Below are 12,918 nucleotides of genomic sequence, written 5' to 3'. Positions count from 1 at the left end.
CGCTTCGCTTCTGATGCCTGCACGGCCGCCGCTGCATCTCCCTGTTGCGCAGATCAAAACATCTGGCGACGGGGGTTAGGAGACGCAATGGTGTCCATGAGGGCATCAGAAGCAACGCGGGAGCCAGGGAGTAGGGTAAGTATGACCAGTATGAGGGGTCAGGGCATTATAGGAGTTGGATAACCCCTTTCACACAGTCAGTGCTGAACAAGTCTCCACATTTAGTAAACAGCAGACAGGGAGTATTGACTTAGAGCTATTTTTCTAATAGAAATGTGTGATTTCAGTAATTAAAGTATACAACAAAAATAGTATCATTGCCACTACACATTAAAAAAATAAAATGACAGTTACACTTTTGACCTTCCCTGTGTACAGCTATTAGTAACTGACAGCTATGTACGTATCTCTGTATGCACACTTAGGGCTCATGCACACGAACGTGCGGTTGCTGCAGACTGATGCAGACCCATTCAACTTAAATGGGTCCGTGATCCATCTGCACAGAAAAAAATCTATTTTTTTGCGTTGAGGAGGCACGGAGAGAAATCCCACAGAAGAACTCTGTAGTGCCTCCTTGGGGTTCCATGCCTCCGTTTTGCACCTCCCCTTCCGGATTGCGGACCCATTCGGGGCCGCAATACCGGCACGTCTAGGCCAGTGTTTCCCAACCAGTGTGCCTCCAGCTGTTGCAAAACTACAACTCCCAGCATGCCTTGACAGCCTTTGGCTGTGCGGGCATGCTGGGAGTTGTAGTTTTGCAACAGCTGGAGGCACACTGGTTGGGAAACACTGGTCTAGGCTATGGCCGTGTGCATGAGCCCTTACACAGAAAATGCTATCAGTGACTGATAACACCTTCCCGTGTACAACTGAAGTCAGAAAAAGAGGAAAAGTGCATAAATTATAAGTTTTGTTACATCTTTTCCCACAAAACTACATATTGATCTGCTCGGCGCCTCTGCTCTACAACATGCTGCCTGCTGATTGCACTGCATTTTGAGGTGGCAAGTTCTCTTTAAGAACCAATAAGATTGGAAAAAGGGAAAAATAAAAATCTAAGCAACTTTACTTTGAAGATTGTTTTCGCTTTATCAAAACCCATAAAACCTGATTTGTTAAATCAAAGGGAAATTCATTGGCGCTATTTTTTTCCTATTCTAAATTAGTTACACTATAAATTTGTAAACACATTTTACTGTTCTCTGCGCCTTGTTTTGACAGGTACTCCAAACATTTCTTGTTGTATCGCCATTTGTTAAACATTATGTGACAGCTGCTGAACCTTTTATAGCAATAGTGATTAACACCTTCTATCAATCTGACTCCAGGGACAGTGTTTTGACTTTAATACGTTCACATTTACCCACGCATTTCGTTGACTATTAAGAAATACAGATATAGCCATAGTAACTGCAGCCAATTTTGGAGCAATTGACAAGAGAGCACTTCATTGCAAATACAGTAATACCATGATTTGCTATTAAGAGATACATGGATGTGCGATCTCTACACGCACAATTTAAAATATGATGTACTGAAGTTTATTTTTAATTTATTAGTGAACATTTTATATATTTCTCATGTTCAAACAGGCAAAGTGGCTTTCCTGGCATGAATCAGAGTGGTCTTCTGGGAACAAATTCTTCATACAGTCAGTCCATGAATAACAACGCAGGCATGATGAACCCACAAGTGGCCCCATATAACATGATTAACAGCTCGGCAGGTAACTACAGCTTCATTTACCCAGTCTGTATTACTTGACTATTAAGATTCATGGATATTTCTGTCGTTGCCATGTGTATGTTATAAGCTTTACATGCGTCTGTCGATTTTCTTTTTAATGTTGGCATTGATTGCTGTATTCTTGCTTATTTCACGCCTTTATTCTTGTTTGAATGCACCACCAGACCTTGCCATAGTTAATAGAGGGGATTTATCACAATTTTTGCCATAAGTTGGAACGGGTTTATCAAATTTTCCATAATGTTTGATAAATTTGGTGCATCTTTAGGGCTCTTTCACACAAGCGAGTTTTCCGTCAGGGTGCGATGCGTGAAGCAAACTCATAGCATCCGTACTGAATCCTGATCTATTCATTTCAATAGGTCTGTACATTGTTTTTCAGGCATCATTTCTGCAGTCAGGACAAATCACAACATGTTCTATTTTTTGCGTTTTTCACGCAGCTCTGGTTCCTTAGACGTGAATGAGGCTTATGTGAAAAATGTATTGCATCCGGATTCAATGTGTTTTTCACTAGGAGATGTAGATGGTTGTTCACTTATTTTTTACGTGCGTGAAAAATGCATAAAAAACTGATTGCATCCGTGCAGAAAATACTGAAACCCTGAACACAATTGCAAAGTGACTTAACTTGCGTGCAAAGCCATCAGTTTTTTCCTAAACAGATCCTGACACAATCCATATCGCTTCTGGCAAAGAGGCCTTAGAGTGTCATCGAACTTGGAAAAAACTTTTCCCATCATAGTAATTTATGAAAGGTTTTGATCGGCGGGTCTGAGTGCTGAGACGCCCACCGATCGCTAGAATAAGATATTAAGCACTCACATACCACTCTTAGATAGAAAGTCTATGACCCCGTCTTGATTCAGTCTCCTGCAGCGACCATTCTTCTCATTCTAGCGATCGGTGGGCGACTCCTCACTCAGACCTCCACCATCAAAACTTTTCATTGTCACTATGATTTATGAAAAGTGTTTCCTAAGTTCAGTGACACTTTGGGTATGTTTACATAGCGGATTGTGCTGCCAGAATTTTGGCGTGGAATGCATGCATTTGGCGGCGGCTGAGTGGTGTTTGCTTCCTATTATTTTCAATGGGTGGTCACGCTGCTGTATGTATATATAGGCAATGATTTGCCTCACAAGTGCGCTGGAAAGACACTGCTGGAAGCTTTAGGGGGTGTCCATTACCAGTTTAGCTCCATGGGTCTAAACCACGAGTGGATGCATAGCGTTAAAGTGAATATCTGCCGTGTAAACATTCCCTTTTAAGTTGAACAGTTCTGTCTTGGAAGTTATTCCACATTTTACACCACCCCTTTCTCTAGAGTGAGACCGAGACAATTTTTGAGCCTTTTTTTTGTCTGTTAATATTGTAAATCTGGCTTAAATCAGCTTGACAGGCTAAACACACCCACATTCTTACCTAAGTTTTCAAAATTGGCATGAGTGAAGTACAAATGAAAAAAAATCTCAAAATTTGTGAGCAACTGCGTCCAAACAACCTCAAAGCCCACATTCTTTGACGTTTTAAAACCGGAATTGGACTGGTGCTCCTGTGAGTGCTGCGGCCTTCTCCCTGCTCACCAAGCATAGTGACATACATTGTATAGCAGCTGTGCTTGGTATCGCGCTCAGCCCCATTCACTTCTATAGGGCAGAGCTGCGCCTAGGCCATGTGACCAATGAATCTGATGTCACTGGCCTACAGAAAGCTGTGAGAAGGCCTCGGCACTCACAGTATTGCCAGTGCTTTCTTAAAAATCCCCACGTATCTGACCTCCACCATTCACTGATGACCTATCCTGAGGATAGGTCATTAGTATTAAAATTTCAGAAACCCCCTTTAACTTACAAACTTTTAGAAAGTTTTTTAATACATGTCTGCTCTGTTTTGGTAATAAGTTTATAAAACTATTTCAGCATAAAAGTAGCATGAACTAGCATGAACTCACAGTCAACAGGACATTTTGGAAAGGAGGGGGCTTAACACTCCATTCATTTCAATGGACACGCAGAGCACTGTGAAAGAGGTGGAAACTGCATAAATTCAGCAGGTTCTTACAAAACCTACCTCTGTATTTCTGCAGGTTTATTATACAGTACCAGGACACTGAGTGTTACCCAGCTTTTCCAGGTGCCTGAATGTCACATTTGCTGATGTAGGCAGGGAAGATTTCTCACTGTCTGTCTAGAAAAATTTGACATTCATAAATGTTAGAAACCTGGCTATGGCACTATTTAGGAGTGATGAAGGGGGGGTTTGTCTTAGTAGATTTAGTATTCTGCAGTCTATTACAGTGCCACATTATGGTAGCCCAGCTTCTCCAGGATTCTGTAAGGCACTGTTAGGAGGAGTTAGGAGGGGGAATTAGAGTTCGAGTAGATTCGGGAGTCTCTATTACAGCTCCCAGGACCTTGAAAGGCAAATCTTCCCATCTGTTACACTCTTTGGGAGTGAGGAGTGGCATTTATTTAGGTAGACCTAGAGTTTTTTAGGGCAATCTCACACAAACACATTAAGTCCATGAAATACGCTCCATGTGAGAGCATTTTCAGGACTGAATATTGATCCTTTGACAAATACTCATGACAATATTATGAATTATAATACTCTGGGCTCCTGCCTGACTTCAGATCTACATGATGCCATAAGTACAATTCAATACAGACGCAGTGAGACTGAAATTCACATCATTACTAGTGTTGGGCGCGAATATTCAAATAGCAAATTTTAACCGCGAATATCGCCACTTTGAGAATTCTTGAAGATTTAGAATATAGTGCTATATATTCGTATTCGCAAATATTATATATTTTTTTTCATCTGAACCCATGATCCCTCCCTGCTTCTTGCTTGTGGGCCAATGAGAAGGCTGCAATGTCTTTGTTTGAGCTTAGCCACATCCTTAGCAACCAATAGAAAAGTTGCCTACCCCTTACTATATAAGAACCTCCCCAGCAGCCATTTTCTGCAGTTTTTTGAAGTTCGGAGAGAGACAGCAGGGTCATTGCTGTGCTCTGTTCTTTGCCGTGTCATTACATAAGATAGTTAGAAAGTTAGCTTATATATACAGCCAGGTCCATAAATATTGGGACATCGACACAATTCTAAAAATGTTGGCTCTATACACCACCACAATGGATTTGAAATGAAACTAACAACATGTGCTTTAACTGCAGACTGTCAGCTTTAATTTAAGAGTATTTACATCCAAATCAGGTGAACGGTGTAGGAATTACAACAGTTTATCATATGTCTCTTCCACTTGTTAAGGGACCAAAAGTAATGGGACAGAATAATCATAAATCAAACTTTCACTTTTAAATACTTGGTTGCAAGTCTTTTGCAGTCAATTGCAGCCTGAAGTCTGGAACACATAGACATCACCAGATGCTGGGTTTCATCCCTGGTGATGCTCTGCCAGGCCTCTACTGCAACTGTCTTCAGTTCCTGCTTGTTCTTGGGGCATTTTCCCTTCAGTTTTGTTTTCAGCAAATGAAATGCATGCTCAATCGGATTCAGGTCAGGTGATTGACTTGGCCATTGCATAACATTCCACTTCTTTGGTTGCTTTTTCAGTATGCTTTGGGTCATTGTCCATCTGCACGGTGAAGCGCAGTCCAATGTGTTCTGAAGCATTTGGCTGAATATGAGCAGATTATATTGCCCGAAACACTTCAGAATTCATCCTGCTGCTTTTGTCAGCAGTCACATCATTATTAAATACAAGAGAACCAGTTCCATTGGCAGCCATACATGCCCACGCCATGAAACTACCACCACCATGCTTCACTGATGAGGTGAAGCATGAGCAGTTCCTTTCCTTCTCCATACTATTCTCTTCCCATCACTCTGGTACAAATTGATCTTGGTCTCATCTGTCCATAGGATATTGTTCCAGAACTGTGAAGGCTTTTTTAGATGTCGTTTGGCAAACTCTAATCTGGCCTTCCTGTTTTTTAGGTTCACCAATGGTTTACGTCTTGTGGTGAACCCTCTGTATTCACTCTGGTGAAGTCTTCTCTTTATTGTTGACTTTGACACACATACCCCTACCTCCTGGAGAGTGTTCTTGATCTGGCCAACTGTTGTGAAGGGTGTTTTCTTCACCAGGGAAAGAATTATTTGGTCATCCACCACAGTTGTTTTCCATGGTCTTCTGTGTTGCTGAGCTCACTGGTGCGTTCCTTCTTTTTAAGAATGTTCCGATCAGTTGTTTTGGCAACGCCTAATGTTTTTACTATCTCTCTGATGGATTTGTTGTGTATATTCAGCCTAATGATGGCTTGCTTCACTGATAGTGACAGCTCTTTGGATCTCATCTTGAGAGTTGACAGCAACAGATTCCACATGCAAATAGCACACTTGAGATGAACTCTGGACCTTTTATCTGCTCATTGTAATTGGGATAATGAGGGAATAACACACACCTGGCCATGAAACAGCTGAGAAGCCAATTGTCCCATTACATTCTTTAACCGTTCACCCGATTTGGATGTAAATACCCTCAAATTAAAGCTGACCGTCTGCAGTTAAAGCACATCTAGTTTGTTTAATTTCAAATACATTGTGGTGGTGTATAGAGCCAATTTTTATTTTTTAGAAAAGTGCCGATGTCCCAACATTTATGGACCTGACTGTATAATACAGAGAGTGGGAGATAGTCAGTGTAGGTTAGATCGTGATATAGTTTAGCTGATAGGTTTCAGTGCAGGGTGTTAGGTAGTGTGATAGGTTCTGCTGTCCATACATACATGCTACAGACATAGTGCTGTGATGTCACAAGTTCACAACAATACTTATTGCACCAATCAGTAATATGGAGATTTAGATGTGCTAAAATGTTAAGTTGCATGTAGTGCACCAAAATATGTTCATCATTAATTGCTGATTTGCCCAATCACAAATATATTGAAGCACTCTATCTGCATATAAAGCTATTGTAATGTTCTGCTGTGCCAACCATTTTCTCCAGTCTCAGGAAACTTCTAGCAGCTTGCAAAATAGGGCAAAAGTGACCCACGCCTCTATTGCACGCGCAATATGTGTATATTCCATTACTGATTTTCACAATCAAGAAAACAATGGCGAATTTATGATGAATATTCGCCCACATATTTGCGAAATATCGCAAATTCGAATATTGCCCATGCCACTCATCACTAATCATTATAAATCAATATAATTCAGTGAGTTCATGTCACAGGTACAGTGTTCATTTTTGGACATGGTCAGATATCATAGTCAAGTGTCAGAATAATGCCAGTGTGACAACTGACCCTGACACACTCACTAGTCAGCATGAGTGCCACAATAACTTTTAGCCATTGCGACGCTAACTAATGAGAAGAGAAGAGTCAGACATCAGGGTTACACATCACTTGAATTTGTCTCTTTTCTAGGGCTCAATAAAATTTTAATGTCATTTCGACACTGACACCGACTAGTCAGAAGAGTCAGACATCAGAGTCACACATCACTTGAATTTGTCTCTTATCTAATGTTTAAAAACATTAACTTGTCGTTTTAAGGTTTGGACCTGAACCCAAAAACTCCAGAGTACAAAACGGCAACCTAACCACTGAGCTATGCGCTCATATAATACTGTGTTATGTCATCTTATAGCATTTCAGACACAGATCTTTAAACTCAGCTATAGTGATGGACGAACATCTGCCAGGACGCTTTGCGAACCGCACGTTCGCAGGGACCCCATTGACTTTAATGGCAGGCGAACCTGAAAAACCTTCAGGTCATATTTGCAGCCACCAAATGCTTACTAAAAGTGCACAAATAGTCCCACAACATGGACAGTGACATACCAGAGGGGGATTATTGGCAAAAATTCCCACAAAAATATGTATTTTAATCAGGGGCTATTTTTATGCGTCTTAAAGGGAAACTCAAAAAACTTTGCCCTACTGGAGCCTAGAAATTTTTTATTTTAGGCCACAGGAGTACAGGCCCCAAAAATTAGGCATTCATCTGACTGAATGGTCCTCATCTTATGCTGTATATCCATAAGACGAGGGCCATTCTTTGTTCTGAATTCTGGCGGATATGTGTGGGCTGGCATAAAGAAATTCATTTACACATGGTCGTCACAGGTGTTGAATTCCTCAGAGATCCATGTCTCATTCATTTTTAGAAATGTGAGGTAGTCAACACTGTTGTGATCCCCCCCTACTGCTCTGAACGTCCCTTCGGACAGCACACTCGACGAGGTGCAAGCCAAAATTTCCATTGCAAATTGTGTCAGCTCTGGCCACAGGTCAAGCCTGCACACCCAGTAGTCCAGGGGTTCCTCGCTTCTCAGAGCGTCCAGATCGGCCGTTAACCTGATGTAGTTGGACACCTGTCGGTCTAGTAGTTCCCTGAGGATGGATTTGATGGATGGCTGTTGATGGGTTGGCTGAAAGAATGATTTCATATCCGAAGTGACCAACACATCGTCAAACCGTCCTCTTCTTGCAGGCGCGGTAGGATTGGTACCCGCACCTGTTTCGCTGTGGCTGTAAATTCCTCTTCCAGCACCCACACCAGAAGAATGCAGCGTCTCTCACAGCAAGGCCTGGAAATGCTTCATTCTGCCAGCCCTCTGTGATTCTGGTAACAGGTCCGCCATTTTGTGTTTGTTCCGGGGATCTAAGTACGTTACCACCCAGTACTGGTCCTTGCCCTTTATGCTTTTTATACGGGGGTCCCTCTTCAAACACTGGAACATGAAGACCCCCATTTGCACTAAATTGGAAACGGTGGAGCGCCCTGGCTCCTGCTCATCGTCCAGAAGAATGTCATTCCCTGTCTCCTACCCCCAGCCACAGACAACAACAGGGATGCCCAAAGAGTTTAAAGTCCCCCTCAAAGCCTGATCTTCTTGCTCCTCCTTCCCCTAGCCACCATGCTCCTCTGACTCCTCTTCAGACTCCTGCTGACTTGTCTCAGATGGAGTTCCCCCCCCCCCCCCCCCCGGGAATTCTTCCAGCTCCTGCTCATCGATGGCTTGATCAATGACACGAGGCAATGCATGCTCCAGAAAGAGGGCGTAGGGTACGATGCCACTGATGGCTCCCTGGCTGCGACTGATCACTTTGGTGATCTCATCTAATGGTCTGCATGTGTCGCGCATGAGCAGCCACTGGTGCGGTGAAATGAAACCAAGCTCCCCAGAACCTGTCCTGCTGCAGAGTTCGTACAGGTAGTCATTAATGGTACGTTGCTGCTGGAGCAGCCTGTCAAGCATATACAAGGTGGAGTTCCAGTGCGTTGGGCTGTCACAAATCAGACGTCTGATGGGCAGGTGGTGTCGCCACTGAACATCAGCAAGGCGAGCTTTGGCCATGTAAGATCTTCTTCTAAAATGGGCAGAGATTTTAACTGGCATGCCGCAAGACATCCTGGACCCTGGGGTATTTGGCTACGAATCACTGCATGACTAAGTTCAGGACGTGTGCCATGCACGGCGCGCTCAGGAGATTGGCACACCAGTTTACGAACTGTCAAATTGAGCGGGGTTAGCCACTGATCGGCCTGTGACCGCAGAGCTGAAATCACTGCAGGACCGGTGTGGCTCTTGGCCTCCAGGCAGAACAGCGGCAGCACAGCATGGCAACGGCTCACCTTGCACGTCAAATAGGTTCTGGGGAGCTTGGGTGGGCGCAGCAGAAGAGGCGGTAGCAGTGGAAAAGGAGGAGTCAGCTGAGGAGGCGACGGAGGATAGAGTAGGAGGAGGAGTAGAAGAGGCAGGCCTGCATGCAATTCTTGGTGGTAACACCAAATCCACATGGGAGCCACGGGTTACATGCTTGACTGCCGTCAGAAGGTTCACCCAGTGGGCAGTAAAAGTTATGTACCTTCCCTGCCCGTGTTTGCTAGACCACGTGTCTGGTCAGATGCATCTTGGCACCGACACTGTGCCAGAGATATATTCACTTGCCACTGAATATGGCCATATAGCTCTGAAATGCACTTCTGGGAGAAATATTTCCTTCCCGGGACCTTCCATTGCGGTGTGCCAATAGCCACACATTTTCTAAAGGCCTCAGAGTTCACCAGTTTATATTGCAATAGTTGGCGGGTTAGCAGTTCCGACAAGCCAGCAGTCAGCCATTGGGCAAGAGGGTTATCCGGCATCATCAACTTTTTACTCTCGAACATTTGGGCCACGGAATCCTGCCTTCTGCCAGATGAACGCGACGATGGCACTGTGGAAGGTGGAGGACAAATGGGAGGAGAGAGGAGAAGAGTCAGGACGTGGAGCGCCGGGAGTGTGGCTTTGTGGGTTATGACTGCGTTGCTTCCCTGGGCTCGGTGATGGTGCCTTCTTAAGGCAGTTGTCCCTAGGTGAGTGTTGGGCTTACCGCAACTTATGCGTTGACAGCACAGGCTGCAGATGGCAACACTTTTGTCAGCAGCTGACACGTTAAAAAATGCCCACACTGCGGAGCCATGTGCCGGTGTCCTGGGAGCGCCAGAAGTGACCGTGCATAGTGGATGGCTCTCTCCAAATACATTTGCAGTCTGCTTTTTGCCTTCTGAGTCCTGTGAGCTCTGCCTGCTTCTCCTTTCTCTCTGCTGCTCTGTCTCTCCCTCTGAACTCCCCTCCTCTTCCTCTCTTGTGGGCACCCACGTGACGTCCATCGATACGTCATCATCGTCACCTTCACCACCACTGACATTTGAGATCTCGGAGTAGGCAGCAACAGCGGGGACCTCCCTTCTTGCCCTGATCTGGATACTGTCATCAGACCGCTGAGTAACGGCCATGGCTACCTCCTCATCCGATGTCAAGAATGGCAGCGCATCGGTAAGGTCTGGGAATGGATGGGAAAATAATTCCTCTGACTCAAGTGAAGGGGCTATGGTGGTGGTGGTGGTGGTGTCTTTTATTGGTGCACACAGCAGAGAGTGAGGAGGGTGCAGATACAGAGGATAAGGAGGGTGCAGAAGCGGAAGTCTGAATGAGCCACTCAACCAACTCTGTGTGTCCTTAGAAGTAATCGTACACGCCTTTTTCAACTTCCCACTTAGACTCCGACCTGGTGCACCTGCCCGAACCCCTACCACCCCTGCGGAACGGCCTGCCTCTTCCTCTGCCTATCATTTTCAAAATTACCCTGTGCCTAAGTCCCTAGAGAAGAGCAGTATTTGTGGAAGTAGGTATATCGCAGGCCTCAATCAATATTTGGTGGAAACATATATATCAAACCCCTTAATCAGTATTTTGTGATGGCAGGTATATCTCAGGCCTCATTAAATATTTTGTAGAAGCAGTTATATCAAACCCCTCAATCCGTATTTTGTGGAGGCAGGTATATCAATCCCCTTGATCAATATTTTGTGGAAGCATGTATATCGCAGGCCTCAATATTTGGTGGAAACAGGTATATCAAACCCCTTAATCAGTATTTTGTGGAAGCAGGTATCTCGCAGGCATCAATCAATATTTGGTGGAAGCAGGTATATCGCACCCCTCAATAATATTTTTTGCTACAACAGTTATATCACACCACCCTGTTTATTTGGGGAAGCTGGTATATCGCAGCCCTCAATCAGTATTTTGTAGAAGGTATATGACAGCCTTCAATCAGTTTTTTGGGGGGACAACAGGTATATCACACCCATTGCAAATAATTGTTCCAATAGCACTTGTCCCTCTATATAGCTGCGGTATTGCAGCAGAACCGCACACAACTGCTGCACAATACGAATGCACCATATACTTTCTATGTTAGAAAGTATATTATAGGTATATCACACCCCTCAATCAGTATTTATTGGGGCAACAGGTATCACACCTGTTGCAATTAGTTGTTCCAATAGCGTTTGTCCCTCTGTCTAGCTGCGGTATTGCAGCAGAATAGCACACAACTGCTGCACAATACAAATGCACTATAATATACTTTCTATATTAGAAAGTATATTATAATTATATCACACCAATCGATAGCACACCTATACCAGTCCTTAAAAGGACTTTTGTGGCCCTATTAGCTGTCCCTAACAGCCTGTCCCTGCTCCCCAGAGCAACCTCTCCCTACACTGGCAAAACACAGAATGTAAAATGGCAGCCAGATCGAGTTCTTTGATACGGTGGGGTTATGTCAATGTGCTGAAACGTCTCAATTGGCCGTACCACCTGATGGATGTGTCATGGGTCAAAGTTCGGTGCAATGCAAAAGAATATGTCGCCGGCGGACATTGTAATATGTTTGCATGCTCGGCCATTCGCGAGGGTGAAAATTTCGTCCCAAAAGACTGCTGGGTGAACCGCAAGGCCATCTCTACTCAGCTATAGTCTTTCTTTGGTTGTATGATTTAGCATACAAATACACATTCTCAAATATCAAAGTCAGGTGTCAGTGTCAGGGGTTAGGGTCAGGTGTCACACTGGCATTATTCTGATACTTGACTTTGATATCTGACCATGTCCTAAAATGATTACTGTACACAGGAGCAGTGCTCAATCCAGGAAATACTGCTCTCACACAGGGTATTTCATGGACTGAATACGCTCGATTGAAATTGCTGTTACACCTTCACATAATCTGTTACCCAGCTCTCTTGAGACCCTGAATGATAAATCTGTCTACCTATACTACTGGGAATTTACCAATTCATAGAGTTACCTGGCTTTTTGCATTCTGGGAATGCTGGGTAATGATTTCTGTGGGGCGTTGATGGGGGCACACTGGTTATATGAAATACACATAATACTGTCCCAATACACTGTTTCAATCCATCTATGGTGCCAGGGCAACATAATCTGTTGTCACCAATGCAGTTCTACAGTCTTGCAACCCTCCTTTTCCAAGACCCTTAATGGCAAGTTGGTCTAGATATATGATGGGATTTAATCACTACATACTGTAACTAGGCAAATTTGGAGTTGAAAGGCCTAGAAAAGCTGGGTAACAACCACTGCAGCGATGTTATGAAAGCCATACTCCACACATACATTCTGTATACACTATATCCATAAATATAATATCAAGACAACCATTGAGTATATACTATGTATGTAGTTTTATCTCCAACATACCTCCACTTGCTACACAGCTGCCCAAAGCTCATGAAAGCAAATCAGCACAATTATGCAGTGAAGAGAGGAATTATCACTGCACAAGGCCTCATGCGCACAATTGTTGGTTGTTTTGCGGTCCGCAA

The 12,918-nt window shown here is 43.9% G+C and overlaps 1 protein-coding gene across 7 annotated transcripts in view; it reads left to right on the top strand.

Annotated features, from left to right (window-relative positions):
- ARID1B (AT-rich interaction domain 1B) overlaps nt 1-12,918 on the top strand; it is a 645,879-nt gene that overhangs the window by 512,081 nt on the left and 120,880 nt on the right. For all 7 annotated transcript variants that reach the window (XM_044289093.1, XM_044289092.1, XM_044289095.1 and 4 more), the window contains one exon: nt 1,596-1,729. In XM_044289093.1, the coding sequence (XP_044145028.1) occupies nt 1,596-1,729 (134 nt within the window). The remainder of the gene's footprint in view (nt 1-1,595; nt 1,730-12,918) is intronic.

Source organism: Bufo gargarizans, chromosome 4, assembly GCF_014858855.1.
Source record: "Bufo gargarizans isolate SCDJY-AF-19 chromosome 4, ASM1485885v1, whole genome shotgun sequence".
Classification (NCBI taxonomy): Eukaryota; Metazoa; Chordata; class Amphibia; order Anura; family Bufonidae; genus Bufo; species Bufo gargarizans.
Note: the sequence above shows the minus strand (reverse complement) of the source record. Positions and strands in the feature narration are given on the sequence as shown.